The sequence below is a fragment of the Ischnura elegans genome, chromosome 8 (genome assembly GCF_921293095.1).
Source record: "Ischnura elegans chromosome 8, ioIscEleg1.1, whole genome shotgun sequence".
In the NCBI taxonomy this organism is placed as follows: Eukaryota; Metazoa; Arthropoda; class Insecta; order Odonata; family Coenagrionidae; genus Ischnura; species Ischnura elegans.
Window position 1 is genome coordinate 32,207,561 of NC_060253.1, and position 21,731 is coordinate 32,229,291.

Genomic DNA, 21,731 nt, shown 5'->3' on the forward strand with positions numbered 1-21,731 from the left:
GAAATTCCGAGAAACCGATCGCTTAAATAATGGTTTGCATGTGCTCGCGGTGAAATGACGCGGTCACATTCATTATAATTCAACCTTTCCATGTAGCACTTATCAGGTATTTGATCATTTTGTGGCTTCTATATAGAACATGGTGTCTGTTATAATCACTTATCCCGGTAAGATAGAAATTCTAATTAAAAACGTACCCCCTCATGATGTAAGATTTATATTATAGTCTGCTTCCCCTTCGAATATTATAACAACATGAAACTGATTATTGATGATCATGGATCAAATCGTTGAGTTTTTTAAGCCAATAACTTCTTTTCAAGTTCGCTATTGGGTGATCGTGAGGGGAAATCCAAAACACTGCCTAAATAAAATAATGTAAATTATATTTCTGATGCTTAAGGATAGGAATTCAATCGCATTGACTCTTTACGACCTCAGAAAAGCATTTTACAGCACCAAGCAGCATGCCTTGCTCAGAAAGTTAGATCATAATGGGTTTAAATAGGTTGAATCAAATTTAATTACGTAATATTTTTGGCCCGATTACTTATGGCAGTGAAAGGTTAGGTTGCATTGCTTCTACGTTTTTCGTCTAATTGACAACTCTAACTGAGCAACAACTCTTTGACAACAAAAATACAGTAAGTGGAAGCATCAAACCTTTGGAATTTTCGAATTATTTTGTTTGAATAGTGTGACAATGTCGCTGGTAAATCTAAGGGTGAACAATACCATGTATTCACGATTGTAGGCTACCTTCCTACACTAGCAGACGACGTAGTTAACCATTTTCCCCATCTGCTACGCCCCTTCTACATTTGGGACACAATATTTTTTTTTCGAGACAACTCATGCATATGGATTCCAATTCCATAATATTGAGCAGGAACCGAATTAGTATTAATCTTAGCTCAGCTTATATTACCAATTTCATAACTTCGTCACGGTTATGTTCCGCTCAAAGATTGGTTAATTTACCACGTAAGTGTCAAGATCGGTCCCTTTCTTTTTAATTGGATACATCTTAAACGAAAATGACAACGTTTTCTATAGTTCATAGCCTTAATCAATGCGCCATTATCTTTCACAATGTAATTTTCCTCCAGTTCCCTACTTACGCAAACGCATAGGTCGGTGAAAGCAACATGGCCGCCAGCAGAAAGGCATGGCTTCACCCCCCCCCACTCCCATTGCCAATCTATTGTATATATCTGTGCTTAAATGGTCTAAGCCAGAGTCCTCATTGAGTGGATGGCAGTTCTCTACACTACTACCTCAACTTTGTAGTGTATTATCAACAATCCAGAGGACTCTGGTCTAAGCGCTAGCAAGCCTAGCAAGCTAGCAAAGCGATCGCAAGATCTATCGATACCGGAACGGCTTCCACGTATCGATTCTGTAGTCTTACTTTAATTTTTAGATAGGAACTCATTACACAAGAAAACAAAAAAATCGGGAAACTAAGTTAAATATTGTTTTCTAAATACCAAGAAGTACGAAACTCCCTCAGAGTAAGGATGGGTACGAACAGGCGGTGTTGCAAATGCACCCATTACTGCTATGGCAACATGTCATGCGGAGCCACATACCGCGAATTACGAGCTCAGTCGTGGCTCACCACGAAGATCAAAGCATTATTGGAAGAAATTGAACTACAGCATTTATTATTGAAGCTTGGGATTTGTCAAATTTCCTAAGCTGTAATTATTTTCTAACATAATTGGTTGTCATACGAGACGAGGAATATGATGGTTTTGAACTGCAAAATGCAATTGATGAAACTATTGATCAAGTGAGCACAATTGGACGAGGAAAATGCGATTTGTCCCTGCGTAGGATAAATTTTCAGAGAAAAACGGAAAGGAAACACCAATTGTCAGTCCTGTTGACACGATGGATTTTTTGGTGAATTATTTCAGTCATTTTGGTTAGTATTTTTGGCCATAAGAGAAACAAATGCTTCTGCATATTTTAACTATATGTTTTGCGGTGAAATTTTTGTTACATATTTTTGTGGTTACAGGTGAAATTCTGATTAAAGTTCCTGAAGATATTCAACTATCCCTCATTAATGCCGTTTATCCAACACTTGTATGCCAAGAATCACCTGTTAATAATATTGGTTCAAATTTAGATGCGGCAATAAAAGGAAGCTTGCCGGAAACATTCGTTAACCTAATGAGAATAACTGCTTCACTGCAAGTTTACAAGAAGCTGCTAAAACTTAATTCATCACTGATTTTGATTTCATCCAATTGGAGTAAGAAATTAAAATCTTGTGTTTGTTGAAAAGTAGACATCTTGATGTTTTAAATAATGTAGTTCAAGCAAAATTAATAAGATTTTTTTCAGGTTCACGGGTTTTATCCCTAAATTTTGTTGAAATATTAATTCATCACATGGACCCAAACCATTGCATTTTCTCATCATTTACAAAAGACAACCTAAGTGAAGATTTCCTGGTAGAATTAGACTGTTTTATGAATGATTCTTTGAACATAATTCTGTCTTTGCTAGGTGAAGGGTCTAGGAGTGCTCTTGTGAAGAAAGAACCACTATCATCAGAATCACTCATGTAAGCTTTTGAGGCCCCAACTTTATTTAATAATAATATTCAACCTCTCACAATGAAATGCTATGATTGACTTTGCATGGCGTAATTTAGAGAGATAGATATTAGTAGATGTTGGGAAGTTACAACATATGATGCATTGGGGAATCGGTTAATAAAATACAAAAGAACTGCATTATTTAAGAGGAGCACATTCATTGCCTTCGACCTGGGAGGTTTCCCCAACTACCTTGTACATCTGGGTTCTTGATACCCAAGGAAGTGGCGTGAAATATAGCCTATGAGATTTATTCATTATTTTTTCATACATTACAGAAATTTATCATGGTTAATTTTTGATTATGAGTGAACTGAATTAAGGGTGTTTGGATATAGAGGAAAGATTAGAGCAAGTTGAGAGCTGTTTGAGCAGATGGATAATACTATGAGTACTTTTCTTAGTATTAAACCTCTCATTATTACTTCTCACATGAGATATAATTAATTATTAGTGGCTGAATATTATGTGTGTACTTGCCAACCTTTTACAATAATCTATTCCAGGGGCGGATCCAGGATATCATTTTGGGGGGGCACAAGCAAGGCCGTATCCAGGATTTTGTTCTGGGAGGGGCACAAGGATACCTCGTAATACAAAACAAATGCAATGAAAATGGGATTGTATTACAAATCTTGCAAATTTTTGAGGGTCTGGGGGGGCACGTGCCCCCCCTCTGGATCCGCCTATGATCTATTCACTTTATGTTTATGGGTGAGCTATTGTGAGAGCCCAGACTCACTCGGAAGGCTAATGGGGTAGGGGTAGTACCGAGAGAGAGAGGAGGAGCGAAATTAACATATTAGCGAAATTGCCTAATGTATACAGCCACCTGACTTTGCCACTGTAAACGTTGGTGCCAAGACAATATACCTACTCATTTGAAAGGTACTGTCCTTTCACTGAAGCCCATGACATTGTCGGCTACCATGCTGAATGAGGCACCGTTGGTGAAAGGCATACTTAAAGATATATAAGGAGAGGTTTGACAGCACTGCTCCATGAGCAGATTCATGATGGTGAGCTCTCAGACCTCCTCTGGCGAATGACTGAGGCCATAAACACAGTCTGCTGATTGGCCAAGGGAAAGTCATGTGTCGAGAAACTTTACCTCCCCTCATCATCCTATCCAAAAAAATACCTTTATTATAAAATACCTTTAAATTGGTTAAAAATACCTTTTCCTATACAAAAGGTATTTTTAACCATACCAGCTCACCCGTAAAGATAAAATGAACTGAGTATAGTATGAACAAGCATGAGCTCATGCATTGAACTTTCTCAAGTTTAACCCATTTCATAGATCCCTTGATGCTGTTCTTCACCACTATCTAAAAATGAAGTCAGATAAGAAGCGCAGGATAAGAAATGAAATAGTGATGCTATTTCTACTCTTGGCTGATATATTTCTCACGCCTGATGCCATTACATGTGGGTTTGCACAAGGTAGGCCGACTGATGATCAATATAATCACAATAGTTCATTACAGATGAAAATAGTTATTTATTGCTGATTTCTTTCTTAAAAAATGTAAGTAGAAGCAGTTTCGGCAACAATTCTGCTTGAAAGATTAACATACTGTTTCTGTACCTACTTATATGTAATTCTTTGCCATATTTTGACAGATATATTGCTTTTATCTGTGGCAACAGAGATTCCAATGCCAAGGACAAATAAAATATCCTTTTATCAATTTGAAGCTACAGACTTTGATATGGAATTTAAGAAGAGTTTACTTCTTTCAGCTACAAAATTTATTGACATCCCTCAGATTTCAACTGTAAGAGGAAGGTTTTTGATGATTTTATGATAGTTAATAGTATACCTCCATTGATGATGTTTATATTAAGTTTTTGGCAACCTGAAACTAAGAAAACACTTAACTTCCTTCATGCATTGATTCGGTGAATATATGATACTCCATGTCTATTTTTCTATCTTGTAAATAGTTTTTTATTCAGGGTGACTATTTTTTTGCATAACTATTCCTCCTAATCAGGTCCATTATTTTTCATTGGCATTTGAGAATTCCCAATATTTTACTTTTAACAAATGTATGTTATTCCACTCAGCATCTCATGCTCACTATTTTGCAGTATCAGAATCCCAAAATGATCTAGGTGCCTACCTGCTCCACATATGTATTCTTGACCCATCTCAATAGGGTAGTTTCCTTCATTAAAGAAAACGAAAGGCATAGATTGCGATTCGTTACCCACCATTAGTGTATTCATAATATAAAAATTATTTGGTTTTAGAAATACTGGTTTAGACGAATGGCAAGGGTCAATTTTATCCTCATCTGAAAAAGGCCAGATTGGTGCCCATGCGATGCCACTCCACGTGACGTCACAGGGACATAGTTTCTACACGAGAGGATATTAGTTTTACATCGTCTGAGGTTACCAATGCATGCATGTGGCACAGAGCTCAGGGAAACATCTCCTAATAATCACCTATTAAAACTGGCTAAGGTCAGAAAGTTTTCTTCATTTGATAAGGTATTAATAATCCTTATTTAAGCCAAGCGCTACCGCAGCTAGCATGGCACTCAGCTACCTGCCTCAAGCATCGCCCCAAGGTCACCTCACTTGTGGCAGCGGGAACCAGAACAACGTCACATGGAGTTTTCCCGGCATTCATACTTAGCCGTCACGTTTTCGCGCGCTTGAAATTTTTCACTTTTCATTTAATCGCGAAAAATAGATATCGTCATTTAAAAATCTAAAAGCGTGAAATACATACTCCAGGAGTAATAATCTTTCCATTTAGGCAATAAAAAAATAATAGGAAACCACCCTATTATTGTAGTTCCATCCTGAATATTTATGTATTGTTATCCTCTTCTATTTAATATACAATCCTATCCATTTTAAAAGTCATGCAGTCCCTAAGAAAGTACATAATGTTACTTTTAAAATATTTTGTGCTGACAACATCAACTGACACGGTCTTTAACATCCTTTATAATGTTTAGGGCTATTTAGTGTGTATCAATTGGCGTGCTCCTCCTCTCTGGTAACTTTCTGGCTTTCTCTTCTCCATGAATCCTGTAAACTTGCTCAGTGCAACTCCTATCCATAGCCTTAACTACTGTCTTCTCCCTTTGACTATTGTGTGCAGTTGGACATTGTCTCGGACTCAAAAAAAAAAAAAAAGTTTGATGCATATTTGGGATGATTTTTAGAACTTATATCTGTGATGTCTTTGCCCCTTCCTGGGCTGCTGCCAACATGTTCATGAAAGGCATTTGGAAATAAGTATGTGCATTTAGTACATATTTCTTGTGATGCCATCAATTTTATTTTTAGTTGAGTATCAATGGTTTATGAAAAATTGAAATATTATAAATGAATCTTACTCAGTTTTGAAGTACTGGGGCCATAATGATCACTTGATTACGATTCATGCCAAAAAAATAAGTCCCTGTTACCTGCGGCATCAGAAATACCCTGGGATTTATAACCTCTGCGATCAGTCACTATGTCCAGTATGTTATAACAGCTAAAATTTTCTACCGGGTTCAGTAGGCTATTTCTACTGCATCCAACTGTAACCTACTGAACGTAACCGGATTCCTACTGAAACCAACTGTACTCTACTGAACATTATTCCATCCTAACGAGTCTCTACCGAACACAGTTCAGTAGCCATCTGAAGTTCAAATTCTTTCTGTATCAGACAGTGACTTCAGTTTTCCTTTCATGACTCCATCTTTATTAATATAAATCCCTAAAATAATGCTGCAGGATGGCCAACTTAATAAATGCAATGCACCGGCACACACTGACCAAATGTATGCTACACTGCAGTGTCCAGCTATGAATGTCGTGGGTGTAGCCAGGGACATTGGTTGATGGAGGGGGCATAGGATCACCTAGTTAGTGGGATCCACCTCACTTCAAGAGGGACTTTTTTTCCCTTGAAATTTTTTTCAATTCAACCTTATTGGATATGAAGTCCGATTTTTTATAGCTTTTTTCATAATTCATATAAAGTTACATTTTAAAGTTTTCATATTTCAATTCATCAAACTTTTCTGTAGGACCTTCTTAATAATCTTTTTTAAGAGCATTAATATTTCCATTACTCAGTACAGTAAAGCTAATTGATAATTATGTTTGTAATATGTATTTAGAAATGGGTTGAATGCCTTTTTTCCCTAATTTGTATATTTAGCTCAAATATTAAATTTTCCTCAAATATCAGAATATAATGCACTTCTGATAATGTAATATTTCATAACATCTTAAAATGTTTGATTAAAAATATTTTTACATTTTTAATGCTGTTGAATTGCGCATTTCATTCCATGCATTCATCTAATTAGAGACATAAAGTCATCTGTTTTTGAGAATCTCCGTTGGCGGCAATTCTGCTCCCCATGTCCACCCTCAACTGGAGATGGCTCTTCTATTTTTCAATTAGCTAGGCTAGTCATCGCTGAGGCCAGCAAGTCCCTGCTCATTCAGGTTCTCTTGGTCACACTTGGCAGTTCTGGTTAGGTTGGGATGCAAAGCTTGCCCAAACAGTGCTGCATAGACAATTCATCACCTGCCTCTCAGTAGCAAAGTGACACCTGTCACCAAGCCCAAGATGCCGTTTGGCACTGGGAACAGAGGCAAGCATGAGGGCAGAAGGGACATTTAGACCGCTAAACTTATGCGCTCCAGCTCATCAGTATACACATCCTCCACTCTGCAGAGCTAAGTATCATTGTATCCTGCCTTTCTTTCTTTTCTCCATACTTTTGGGTAACCCTTGGGTGGATGCCCTATCGGTGAAAAGGGGTAATATCTGCATCCACCCCTCTCAGATGGATCAAATGGCATGGTATTGAACTAAACTTATAAAGCGAAAGGTGAAGCCCATATTTGAGTTTTCCTTGGCCTGAAATCTGCTAAGCAGTAAAAATTGTAATGACTCATGCCTAGAATAGCCACTATGATTGTGAGCTAGTTGTACCTTGCTGTATCTCACAATTTAAACCGGAAAGCAATTGTAGTTCACTGTATTGGCTGGTATCAACAGGGCTAGTGTTTCTTCCTTTCCCGTTAGTTTCCATTCCACTACATATCTCCCTATTAAATGTTTTGCACACCTCTTGTTTTATCCTGCTTTTCTGTAATTTCGTCATTGATCATTTGCTACTAAAAATATGCTGCATGGCTTGTAATGATCTAAATTCACCGTATCATATTTCTATAGAATAAAATCTGTCAATTTGCCTTTCCTATACAAAAGGCATTTTTTGCCATTCAAAAATTATTCCTACATTCTGTAAATCATTAAGACACGTTGACGAGTATGAGAATAAAAATAGACAGGCCGTAACTACTGCAGGGATCTCGTGTTTTCTTTCATTTTACAGTTCATGTACTGGCAGGGTCAAAGGAAAATTTAAGGTGGTGAAAGAACTCAGGGCTTCCTAATAATGTCCTGGGTCTTTAGGTCTGGGGTCCCCAGCATTAACCTCATGATTTGAAAGAGTTGCTTTATCCACACTAGTTATATTTAATGGGAAAAGGGGTCCCTAGAAACAGGCCACCTGCCATACATGCAATGGCTTAGCTTGAACGTCCAGTGGCGCAGCAAGGGGGGGTTTTTTGGAGGGTAAACACCCCCCCTAGAGCCGAGAGAAACTTTTAAGTTTAATCTATTTTACTCAATTTGATTAATATACTTATAGAAGAGCGTAAGGATTAATAAAATACCCCTCAGAAAGCCATAAAACTCACCATTTTGAACCATTTATCTTAAAAATTTTCTGGGGGAGGGCCTACGCACCTCCCACTTATCCTGGCGGGCATACCACGCTCCCTAGGTCTAATTGCACCTAAAACCCCCCTCACCTTAATTCCTAGCTGTGCCCCAGTGAACGTCATGCTTCACCACTGCAAATATTTAATTTTATATGTGGTATTCCATTATTTGACTATAGGAGTTGCCCATTCCTTCTAATTTTGCATAAATTCCACTAGGGAACAGAAAAATATTTTATCCTTGAATAAAGTGGCCCCTCTAATTGCTGAGGTGTGGCCTCTGAATAAATGGGGCAATTTAGGCTAGCATTTCAAATGACAATAAAAATCTTGCTGACATTAACTAATGTAGCTATTGTAGTTAACTAATGTAGTTATGTTGCTATACTTAACAGCTTAATTATACAATTAACATTCCATAATACCATCAATGTTCTCACCCTGCATAAACAAGTTCAATAAAAAGTCACTACTGTGTTTGCTATAATGGTTTAGTTTAACAACCTCTTCTGCTTGAAATTATTTCTCACACATTTACCGAAATATCAGGTTTGAATTAATCATTCTTGAGTATGTCAATGGGTTGTACTTTTTACTGCTGAGAATATATACACATAAATTACTATCCCATGCAGCCCCTCAGATGAGAATCTATAAAGTCTCACACTGGGCTAGTGGAACCCCAGTTTGGTTGGGGGACTGGGACAATGCATCCTTTATAGGTGTCTACACTCCCTTTACAATTCATGTGCGTAGTAAAAATATGAAAAACTAAAAGCTAGGGGTATATTAGCAACCACACGTGGGGATAGCATAAACCTACACCTTATTCTCCCCTTTCACTGTTGGCACCACAGCTTAGTGTCACCACCCAAGAATTGCATATGTAGTTAGTGAGGTATTGGGCTCATTTAAGGGGAGAGAGTGCTCAGCACAGGTGCAGACTGCTGCGTAGCATATTCTTAGCATTACCGGATGGAAAAGTTGAAAGAGCAACCAAGTAAGGCCCCTTACCACACACCCGATTTTGGACGGCCGGTAAAATATTGGCTGTCCACATTGCAATAGTGAACAATGGGAGAGCATCAGAGCTTGCATACACACTGATCACGTGCCGGCACAGGCAAAATACCAGTTAGCTGCCGGCCATTGTCACTGTGGATCACCAGCGCCAGCTCAAAAGCATAGCAACTTATTGTTTGACCGGTAAAAATCTGGCGTGTGTGCAAGCATAACTTCGCCAGTAAAATATCAGCTGATATCCATGGGGCCTGAGCCCCCTCAAAAACTCGTTATGGGTGTGAGGAAAAAATGTGTCAGGCTTGTCGATTTTCCCTGGAGTGTCCAGATATCGATATTCGAGTTATCAGGGTTCTAATGTTCATCATATGACTCTTCTAGAATGCTTAAACAAACTTAAAACTCACTACATACTTATAAAATTTCCCAGGGCAAGATCCCCGGTTTGGGTCCTCCCAATATTTTTTGTAAGTTGGCATCCCTGAAGGGGCCTATGGGCTTTTGAATCCTCCAGCAACACACCATTGGCCCATTAAAAATACTTCATGAACTCCCGCCGATTGGCGACAAGTGCACGGGCAAGTAGTGGCTTGGCATAAATTGGCAGCTCTCAGACTAAGTCGCTAATTTGGATAGGTCGCATACAGAAGGAAATCCTGCAGCTGTTGCGTTAGCCCTCCGAGTTCCCACTTCCCTGAATGCACTCATTGATGTAATCTAAACTTACTCATTCTGTAGTTTTTTCTAATGATATCATGAAAATTTAATTTATATTGGTAATCTATCGTGTCAATTTAGGTGATGAATGAGTTAAAATTCCTTCAGGGTGTACTGATGATTTTACACCCCCGTGAAGCATCTCAGCAAATATTATGGGGTCCAGTGCACTGGAAAGAAATCCAAACAACTACTTTAACCATTTTACCCCTCATAATCCCCATTTCAATAAAAGATTTTGCCAGTAGCGACAGTGGAAAAAAGTGAGTGAAAGATTTTTTTGATGCATGAAAATTTGAATGGAATATTTTACACCTGCACATTGCTGAATATAAGTGGGGAGGGCAGCCACCCCTCTACACTGTATTTCTAAATTGGCTCTCCAATTTCTCACTTCACTCAATCTCATTTCACCAGCTCAAAAAAATACTTTTAAGTAATTGATGCATATATAAAAGCCAGCTGTGTGTTTATATCAGACTTCAGAGGCATTATCACTGAGAGGTATTGTGTACCACCAAGACTCAACAGAAAGTGATGAACCACAACCTCCAAACAATAAGCATAATTATTAATTAATTCTCCCCTGCTCCAAGCTTAAATTGCAATTGTTATGACTCTCATGGCACGGCATTGTGGATGATGCAAGAAAAGGCAGATTGTCTCGAAGGGCCCTAATATATATTTTTTACATAACGCAGAGCTTCATTTAATAGATTTTTTAATCATACACTCAATAGCTGACCCTGGCCATATATGCAGGCATTTATACTTACAGAAAATTGTCTCCAAAGATAAGTACATAATTAATTGCTAGTTAGTTGATTTTCTCCATGAGCATCATCTAGTATTGCTTCCAATTTTATAACTCAAGTTGTAACTGTTGATTTTTTTAAAGATGGGAGATTATGATACTATCTCCTAAAGTTTCAAAAAATTGAAGACTATCAATGATTTATTCACAACTTCAGAATTTTGACATGTTTGACTATAGTTAATATTCTATGATAATGGAGAGAACTTAATCTTCAAATAAAATTATATTTTATTACAGATTAATAGGCTTATCCTATCACTTTTTAAACCAGAGAGATTGTGAATCAGTTCTCCTTTACATGAAAGCTTTGAGTGCTGTTCACAAGGCTAATGACTTGGCGTCATTAGAATATTTACTGAAAATAGATGCCATGCAATTTTTGAAAGGTAACAACACATGATTATTTTTTAACTTGAGAATTGTTGATAACCAAATTTCCGATGCTGAAGAGCATTTTTTATTTCAGATATAATTAAAAAACAGTTGGATCTCATTACACAAACCCCAAAAGCTCAGTCAATTATCCTTCATGCCTTACTTTTAATGAATTACCTAGTAATACACCCCAGGTATGATTTGGAAATGGAAGGGAAAGCACTCCTCAGTTTACTAATTAGCATCTTAAACACATTCTCATCATCTGCTGATGGTACATATGCAAATACATGGTAAGTTGTATGAATCCTATGTGCAAACATAAAAAAATAAGCTATTAAATATTTTAACTTCGTGATTTTATGCTATAAATCTACAAATGTAAAAACTGAACATAGTCTAATATTTGCTGCTTAGATTTGAGGAACCACAAGATAAGAAAAGTGCCAAAAGGCATTTCCAACAACTTTTGCAAGACATTACTTGTGGATTTAACGATAATTCTGTATAACATCCAATTTTGGGGGCTTCATACATGGCGTGAATACTGCTGCAACATAACAGCAATGCTGGCAAATTCAGGTGGATGAATTGGATACTGTAATGATTAACTTGTAATCAAGGTTAATGTGAGCTAACCTTGCATGCTGCATTCAAATGGCAGTGACAATTCTTTAACTTAAACAACTTAAGGGTATCATTGCCAACGTTCACACTTCAATGTTGTAACAATATTGTAAGAACGTAAATTTTTACTGCGGTAGTGGGCTCCAAATATGGCGCCACATGGCTTAGACATACACTTTTATGAGTTTCTTTTTCAAATACCTATTACGTATAAGCCCATGACAGTTACTGGTAATAATTCATATGACACAAGTCTTTCCAGCCTACTATATTTGAAATGACCGAGAGAAGGCAGGGATATACTGGATGAAAATTAAGCATTTGATGATAAAATATTTCTCCTAAGGGAGCATTATTTTTAGGCAAAGCAACCAAAAATACCTCATGTCAATTGTCACATACTAAGTTAAATTTTTTCCATGCTCTCCAACCTGGATGGAACAACAAAAGCCTCCTTATTTCAGCAGTAAATCTGATTCGAGAATGTTTGCTTAAATCTGATACCTCAAAAAAATTCTTCACTGAAATAGGAGGTATTTTCAACATCCTTGATCTCATGAAGGTACTTATTTTGTTGTATTAATTAGCCACATTAGAAAACTAGATAAATCCCAATGCTGCATGAGGTTTGGTAAAATATTCTCGTTACATATATGATGTGTTGTTATGATACCACAATTTATTCTCCCCATGATAGTATTTGCCCATAAAATTTTGACATGAAAAAAAAAGAATGAAATCATTTTTGCCATGCAAGACATGAGCTTTCCAACTCACATGCCTTCACTTAAATTGATTTTCCTCCATCGCAATGAATTGCAACTCACCAAAGTATACCAAAATATAAAACCACTTAGAGTAAAAACTAATTATAAGTTTGCAACCATTCAAAATAACGCTTGAGAGAAGAGAACGAGAAAAGACTTTGGGAGCTTAAAATGTGGTTGCAGAGGAGAATAGAGGTGATATGGACGGAGAAGAAAAAGAGCAAGAAGATGCAAAACATGGTGGGCAGGGAGAGAAAAGTTCTACATGAGAATCAGAGGTTTGCTTGAAATGATAAAAGTAAAACAAGCATGTAGTAGACAGCCAATTTATAGCTGGGAATTACGGAAAAAAAATAAAAGAAATACCTTGCATGCGTGCAGGTCTGGATGATGGGAGTAATGAGCAGGGAGGGGATGTTAAAAATAGTGTTAGTAGGAAGAAAGTAGGGGATGGGGGAGAAAAAGTAGAGTTTATGGACAGAATGAATGAGATTTGGCCTTACTGTAAATTGAAAAGGGTAATTGAAATTGGAAGGGTTACTGGCTTGGTTGACTTGTAAAATGTTCTATGTATGGCAACCTTTTACTGGTAGAATACTTTTAATAATTATCGACCAGTATCTTCAGATAAACTTAAGTATACAGGATTCTCACCAATTAACCACTTTCAGTTTCTCTGATTCCCAGTCCAATTTAAAAAAAAAATCTGACTTTAAATCAATAGCAAATGTCTGGATTTAATGGCAAAATGCAGCAATTTACATTGCAATATAAAGTCATGCAGTAGTAATAGTGGCAGAAATATTGTATAATAGTACTGTAGTAACCAGCCAGGACAAGGAGGCACTGTTCTACCAAGAACCATGCCACCAAGTCAGGGGAGCAATGCCCACCTCATGCCCAATGCAGAAATACTACACATTTCCAGCCAATATTTTAGCTTTATCTTTGGAGTTTTCTCTTGACTATAACTTAATTTCCCCAACTTCCAGAACTAATTTTTATTTCCCTGACCAATATGAACCCTGATGTAGTAAAAAGTGTATAAATACATCATTTTTTCAATAAGAGATAATTTTATTTCACCCAGGGAGCTCCACTACTTGTGAAAACCATATGCCTTAGTATCCTTGCACACCTTTCTCTAAATAGAGATTGTGTTATGCATATGCTGGAGTGGAGGGGTGGACAATGCCTACTAGCATTACAACCTCCTCATCAAGATATGAGTCCTTGCAAAACACTTGAAAAATCCAGGACGAAATCCCAAGAAACATGGCTCCTACCCATGTTGATGCAAATATGGAGACAAGAGGAGGAGAGTCTTCAAGTACTTAGAACATCAGGGGGAGTGATCACAGGTACATACATATCTTATTCCTTAATCATCAAATGCCTCATTACCATAATGAAAGGCCTTAATCTTTTTGCAGATAAGTTGATGACGTCACGAATTGAACTGAGACGTTTTGCCTACTGTGTTACCGCATCTCTGTTACTCCTTGGTCTTTTGCATGGGCCTCATGTGGTTCATTGTTGCTTACACTCTTGCTACAGATTCCTAACCTCAGTGAGAGGTTCTCCCTGATCAAGTAAAGATCCTTAACTCTAATTACATCACCAGCTCTTTGAAGTGGGGAACAACTTATGATTTTAAAAATTCATGTTTGAAATATACGAGAGAATGGCTGACTTGAGTAAGATATTTTTTCCTCATAAAAAGGTATTTTTACCCATAAGATACCTTCATCGTCCATCTTTCAAAGTCTTTTCATGAATTTTATTGTTTCTGATTTTTGTTAACGTTTCAGATTAGATTCTTGGCTTTAAAGCATCAATTTAAGTTGCCTTTGATCGCAACTCTTTAAGACTAGTGCCATATAAACATTATAAAATTGAAGTTTTCTACATGTTAATGCTACTATATGGGCAGTTCTCACTTTAAGAAGCACTTTTGTGAACCCATACTCTGCATAACAGAGAAGTTTCACAGTATTCATGTATTTTTTTAAATGTATTTTAAAGAGTCTAGGCTATGACTAGCTAAAGGTAAAATTCTACAAGATGACATAGGCTAAAGCCAATCACAGTTCACACAAACTTTCCATTCCAATTTCTCAAACTTTCCACTGATTTTCAGTCCAAATTTTTTTCAATTTTCCTCACTTTATATTAATGACAAATTAGATGCCTATAAGGAATTATGAGAAATGCAGCAAGGTATACTGTGAAAGAAAGTCAAGTAGTAGTTGCAGAAATAATGTCAAGTATACACTACCTTGTGCTGCCCAGCGAGGAAAGAAACAATACAGTCACCTTGCTACTGGAATGCAGCAAGACTACAGATTCAACTAAGATTTTCACCTCTCAACTCTGGAGTTTTTCCCCGACAATAAACTTAACTTCTATGACTTCCTATCCAATTTTTATTTCCCTGTCATTTCTAGGACTTCTCCTGACCAGTATGAATCTTATAAATTCTATGGAAGCATTTATTAATTCATGTGTTGTAATTAAAAAATAATTTTTTTTATAGATTTCAGGGCCCCTTTGATGGGTAAAGATCAACGCATATGGATGAATTCAGAACAAAAGCAGCTAGAGGACAGTTTCAGCTTTGCAGAGATCAATACTAGTGCAAGATCAAAAATATACTGCATCATAAGCCTTTTAAAATATCACTCAGAAAACAGGACTAACCCTTTCAATGCACCATTCAAAAGTTATGTTGATGCAATCAGCAGAAAGGACCAGGTAAATATGCATATTATAACCATTTAAAATAATTATCATAGGTACAGAAGTTCAAAATCTTTTTTCTTTCTCACATAATGAAATGCCATCAAGACCTGTCTACTGGTAATCTCTACACACTAGCAGTGCCAAACAAGGCCGGATTTACCCAAAGTTACGCTATAAGTACCTCTACATTGAGCGCCCTTCCTCACTTGAGCCCCCCCTGCTCCCGATTTTTATGATAAGGCATAGCCACTTGCATAAGGAAAGGTTCGGAAAAAAGGAATAAACAGATATATGGCTGACAGCATAAGTTTATGGTAGAATTTTTATGCAAGGAAAACATATAGACAATTCAATTAAAGAAAAACAGCTTGGAGTAAAACTACATGCAGCAGTTTAACTTTAATGCTACTAAAACACTTTATGAATACCCTTTCCAAAAACAATGTCCAGCCATAATTCATACAACAAAAAGAAAAGTAACTTCCAAAATAAAACATTGCGTACTGCTGTAACTGAATGAAATGCCGCCCTTAAAGGCAACCCTTGGACTGCTACGCAATGCTACACTCCTAGGCACATGCCTATTTTGCCTTATGGTAAATCCGGCCCCGGTGCCAAAATCACGGGTACATAAAAAACATTTGGAAAAATATATTTTACATGGACTAGCATGACTACAGAACCATTACTGTGAATGCATATGGGTAAAACCTTTAGATACTAGGGTACAATGGAAATGAGGCATACGACATAAGTAACTGCCCTCCATCAATAAAAACAGTTTGCTGCTGTTGTATGCTTTGCTTTATTTTTTCCTAGTGATTCACTGCTTATATGTGCTTCTTAGTTTTGGTGTTTGCTCCTTTTTAAAATATTGGTGGGAGAATAAAGTCACAGGGTTAATCGCAGCAGGCAACATTTGTGCTACTAAATTCTATCTCCTGGGAATGTGAAAATGACTCATGTTGGCCCACATTAAAAGATTGGTATTGCTGCAGGAGACATGAGTAGGAGAAATTTACAATTTGCATCACAAGTATCATTACACACGATTTGTTTGTTAAAGAAACCCATTAACAAACATTTTTTTCCAATTTTGATTTTTCAGTACATTATGAATCTACAATTTTATACACATACATTATTAGATGCAGAAACTACACAACTGAGACTTTTATAAAGGCTTTAGACTGAGCATGAAATTATTTGCTTACAATTAGTGAAGAAACCCATAAATTACAGTAGTGTAATTCATCTTCACCGACGGTAAAAGGGTTCGGGGGAAACAAAGCAGGGAAGAAGTCCAAATGCTCACACAAAGCAACTCAACTTTATTCAAACCAAGTCTTACAATCCTATTCCACTGCCTAACTACAACTGCCTCCCCTAGCCGCCGTCAGCCCACGTCCGCGGAGTTGCCGAGAGAGATCGTTTCACAAGCAAATCTAAAGCCCTGCAAGTCAACATTGACAAAACAGTTTTTCTTCAGTTCCATGGCAACTGGTTTCAATGTACCTCAAGTATGATCTTAAATGTTGGTCCTCCTGTGATTTATCGGGCACATTCAACAAAATTATTAGGTGTTATCCTCACTGACAACCTTGACTAGTCATCACATATTGACTATATAATGAATAAACTATCCCCTGGCATATTTATTATAAGAAAGCTGGCTGAAGTAACTACCATTGATACTCTGAAGAAGATATATTATGCCAAAATATATCCTCACCTAACTTATGGCATCATCTTTTGGGGTAATGCTAGCCGCAGCCACAAAGTCTTCTCTATGCAGAAACATGCAGTGAAAGCCATGGCCAGAGTTTCCATACGATCACCCGGCTTACCTCTTCATAATGATCTGAAAATTCTAACATTCCCATCACTGTACATACTTAACTGTGCCTCTTTTGTTAAAAGTAATCCTGAATACTTTCCAAAAAATAATCTCTTCATAATCACGCAACCAGAACCACCAATGACGTTCACCTCAAAGACTACCCAAGCACTTTCTGCCAAAAAGGACCCTTATTCTCCCTATCAAAAATATACAACAAACTACCGTATGATATCAAATGTCTTCCACCTACACCATTCAAGAATTCTTTGAAAAAATATTTAAAATGGAAAACGACTACTATAGACTGAAGGATTTTTGTTGGGCTCTGAGTAATCTTTGCCCATTAGCCACAAAAATTGAAACTTTTCCTTTAAACTGTAAAAATTGTAAATATTATATCACTTCATTTATTTTGTAACTATTACTTTCTATTTTGATGACTTCCAATGTCACTGGTACATATGTGATCTCTATGAACAATAAAAATTATTATTATTAGCTCTTCCGATGACAACAGGAACGTGCTTATTGGCTGGGTTTCAAACTAACAAGTCCGTTTCATACGCCTACGAAGGAGTTTATGAAATTGAATGCAGTTGCGGTATGTCATACATCGGACAGACCGGGAGAGCCGTGAAGTTCCGCATTCAAGAACATAGAAGAGCGGTGAAAAATAAACAATTTCATCTGTCGGCTGTGGCTGAGCGCACTCAGAGTGAACCTGGACACGACATCGACTGGGAAGAAACGAAAGCCATCGCCAAAGAATCCCAATATTTTCCGAGGATCATCCGAGAGGCGATTGAAATATCCAAACATCCTCATAATTTCAATTGAGAGGATAGCTACCCACTCCACAGCACATGGAAGAGACTCTTCGCCCCATACCCCTACGCTATTGGCCGCAAGGCAACCAATCAGGGCGAACCTACACCACTGGGCTGCCTATATAACGGTGGCCAAAACACGGCATAATCACTTCGGCCTGAAGACGCCTGCTGGAATGCAGGAGAAACTGTTGTCACCAACGCAACCATGACGTGGTGAAACCCGGAAAATGCAGCCTACATTACCAGCGCACCGCGGAAGCATTCGCACCAATTGATGATCAAAATGAGGTCATCCACTTAAAAATTGCAAGGAAGTGAAAAGAGGTTCCAAAGAGAAAATATATCTTCCCCATTCAGCCATTCTCTTATACTTTATTGATGAGAACACACAGAAATTGCTATATACTTTTCATGAATAGTTATCGTCATTAGCTCATCAATTTTTTTGGGGATTACCTCTCACTAAGGGAAGAAATCACTCACAAGAGGATGAAAAACTTGACCCTATTGCACAAGGCTGAAGAGTAGTGGTGAGTGAACCCCACTAGCCATGGAAAGCGGCTCATTGTCAGTATAAAATCTGAAAACATTTATAAAATGAGCATTTTAATAGGTTTAATTTAATGTATTGTGTTTTTGTTAATATTTGGACACCTTTTGCAAGTTTCTCAAATACCTGGCTGTGTTGTCACAATATTCATATTGACTGAATTTTGTATAATGTGGTTTTCAGCCCATTACTCAACTTCTCTCCCTGCTACATGATTAGTTGTAAAAGAAAGAAACCCCATACATACCTTAGTCTTTTTCCTGCCCACCTCATTCAATCAAAAAAACACATCGTGAAGTTCTCAAATTTTGTGGGAATTTCAGTTTCTTTTTCAGGAGTTTTCTCTTCTATTAATCATGCTCCATCAGTCAACATTTATGCAATATTTATTGAAGGAGCTATTAATTATTAAAAGTATTAAACAAGATAGGTGAATAGCCACTGGTACTAATTGAAAGCTGGTATATAGCAGCTAGGAGACTCTAAGCATTGCAGCTAGCAATGATGCCACTAAGCATTTCCATCATTCTGGCTCGGAATCTCATGATATGTACTAAAAATTCTGGACTGCCCAGAATCCTTAGACTTGTGTACGCTCAAATATCCCAGGATTCAGGGAAAGGTGGATGATTTGCTCTATGCCATGGTTTAACAGTCTGAGCATGGCACATTTTTTGGAAAAGGGATTACATAATTTTATGAGAGAGTTGAAAATGCCATGGTATCACCTTAGGATGACACACATTCTAAGAATCCAGATGAAATGGGAGAAAAAGGCACTCAACAGAAGCAAATTCAGACATCATTTCATTTTATTTCCATAAAGTTATGTTCCACAAAATGCAAGGTATCACCTTACAATTAGTACATATAGACACATTTCATAGTTAGAAAGCCTTGGCACAATGGCATCTGAAACCGAAGGGCAATCACAGGTTACACTGAGAACTTTTCCAAAGTGAATGAAAACTGCTGTTCAGTCATGAACATTAATTAGATGAACAAATGATGAGCTAAAATTAAATGGACAATCTTTTCATATAGGTAACATTGAAACTGGTAGAAAACTACCAGTACTTAAAAACTGGTGAGATGTGGTTGGAAGAAATGCTAAAATCACATAATGAGAGATTCAGACCATCAACCATAGATTTAATATGTGAAAGAAACATCAAATGGACAAAATGTGTAAATAAGGACCAAGAACTATTGACTCTTAAAGGAACCAATACTGTAATTATTATTATAAAAAATATTTTCAATTTTGGAAAATCCAATGGAATTTACACTTGACTGCATTCAAAATAGCAATCACATGTATCAGAAATTACAATATTCACCACAAGTAACTTTTCACAGGAATTAAAGACGGAGGAGACTGCCTACAAATGTATCAGAAATGCACATCTAGCACCAGAGTATGAAAGTGTTCGTGAGCTACAGTTTCAAGCTAGAACAAGTAATGCTTACACTTTAAAAAAAGCTAAAGATGCCCAGAGAGAGGAAATTCTGGAGAGTTTAAAATTCCCTCAAGATTCCATAAACCATCGCACGTATCCAGCAAGGGCAAAACCCACCGTAAGATAAAATTTACCTTAAATGAACATTAAAAAAATGAGATGTGTTGAACAAAATTGTAACAACTCTTGTTCCCCTAACAAAAATAGGTGATTGCTCCTAGCAAAACCCTCCATGAAAATTTAGATCCTCTGAATAAAAAGATAAAATTTAATGTATGTTCCTCAAAGGTGGAGAAGAACTGTCATGAGTGTCACAAATAAAAATCACCATAGTAAGGGATAAGGAAACTCTATTTGGTCAGTGACATTAAAGCATACAAGATATAAGGATACAATCGCACATCATGAAATAGAATATGAAAATAAATTAGCTGTTAATCTGGCATATCATATTAATATAATACTGATCTACGCAAGTCCTGTATTACAGAGCAACATATGAAAAAATAAATAATTTTGTCACACAGTGACTACCGATCATTCACAATCCACTAAATATATGGTAAATACACCAGGATTAACTTCAAAATTTGAAGATCCTGATGCACTGAAGTAAAACCTATACCGCAAAAGCAAATTAATCACAACATCGACACAAACAGCGTACTGAATAAATTGAGAGTTAAATTAGAAGACGGCAAATAAATAAATTGAAAAAATCACAATATAAATGCATCACATTGCCACGAAGCTCATCTGAGAATCATTATACATTCTTTCTTTTTTTGAGCACGCCTCTTCATTATTCCCATGGAATGAATCAGTGACTGCATTTCCGATAGATTATTTTCACCATTACATGATCAGGATGAAATGGTGGACGATTTTGTGAAAATAATTACGATGACTTCGATCTCTTGGATCCTGGAGAGCGACCAAAGAACCTAATAAATATTTTATAAGAAAATTTCAAGTATATAGTGAATAAACGCCTACTTACCGTCGTAATGTGAAGGTGGGTTACTTTCCTTAGGGACAATAGGGAAGCAACACCACAATATAAAAGCAATGAATGCTACAAAGGTTCCAATGAGTAGAATGAAGTCTTCGATCGTCTGAAAGAAACATTACATGAGAGTTGCTTGCATCAATAGCCACAAATAATTTGTTATATTTTTTTGAAATCCATGAATCTCACCGGTTCTTCTCCCAAAAGGATAGAATTAATCAAATAAACAAAGTCGTCGAAAGGGGTCATATTAGCTATGATTGTCTTCCATCATTAATACATTAAGGTAATAGTCGAAAATCAGATATCGTCAGACTTGTATACATACAGTGATAGCGACTTCACTTCAATTTATAAAGTACGAGGTACTTCCCAACTTGATCCAACTTTACGCACTTGGAATACAACGGACATTAGCCTAGCCGGTCTGAGGTGAGTAAACGCATTATAAGAGCGGACTCGCTTTCATTGGACAAAAGCTACGAGAGGCCTTTCATTAAAGTAAAATGCCATTATAAAGGATATGTATTTTGAACGATAGAGCAATAGTTAAAAAATAGGAAAACATATACGCATAAAATATGTTGCTGAGAGTGCGACAG

General features: G+C 37.0%; 1 protein-coding gene across 4 annotated transcripts; it reads left to right on the forward strand.

Annotated features, from left to right (window-relative positions):
- The first annotated feature begins 1,589 nt into the window (after positions 1-1,589).
- On the forward strand, positions 1,590-20,644 carry LOC124163410 (cilia- and flagella-associated protein 69-like). 4 transcript variants are annotated; one of them, XM_046540297.1, is made up of 14 exons: positions 1,590-1,930; positions 2,027-2,263; positions 2,356-2,578; positions 3,916-4,058; positions 4,239-4,393; positions 10,194-10,375; positions 11,167-11,315; positions 11,396-11,597; positions 12,382-12,493; positions 13,789-14,059; positions 15,235-15,452; positions 19,705-19,893; positions 20,020-20,238; positions 20,328-20,644. In XM_046540297.1, the coding sequence occupies exons 1-14, from the start codon at positions 1,897-1,899 to the stop codon at positions 20,439-20,441; spliced, it is 2,448 nt and encodes an 815-aa protein (XP_046396253.1). In that variant the 5' UTR covers positions 1,590-1,896; the 3' UTR covers positions 20,442-20,644. The 4 variants fall into 4 exon arrangements, with proteins under 4 accessions (XP_046396253.1, XP_046396254.1, XP_046396255.1 ...); XM_046540298.1 differs by having other exon boundaries at positions 2,521-2,578; XM_046540299.1 differs by lacking the exon at positions 19,705-19,893.
- Positions 20,645-21,731: the final 1,087 nt, after the last annotated feature.

Excerpts from the sequence above, each read along its gene's own strand:
- LOC124163410 (XM_046540297.1), top strand. The coding sequence starts at position 1,897 with ATGGATTTTTTGGTGAATTATTTCAGTCATTTTG. Across the intron at positions 2,264-2,355 it reads TTTGATTTCATCCAATTGGA|GTTCACGGGTTTTATCCCTA; the intron begins GTAAGAAATTAA and ends GATTTTTTTCAG. Across the intron at positions 19,894-20,019 it reads CTCTTAAAGGAACCAATACT|GAATTAAAGACGGAGGAGAC; the intron begins GTAATTATTATT and ends AACTTTTCACAG.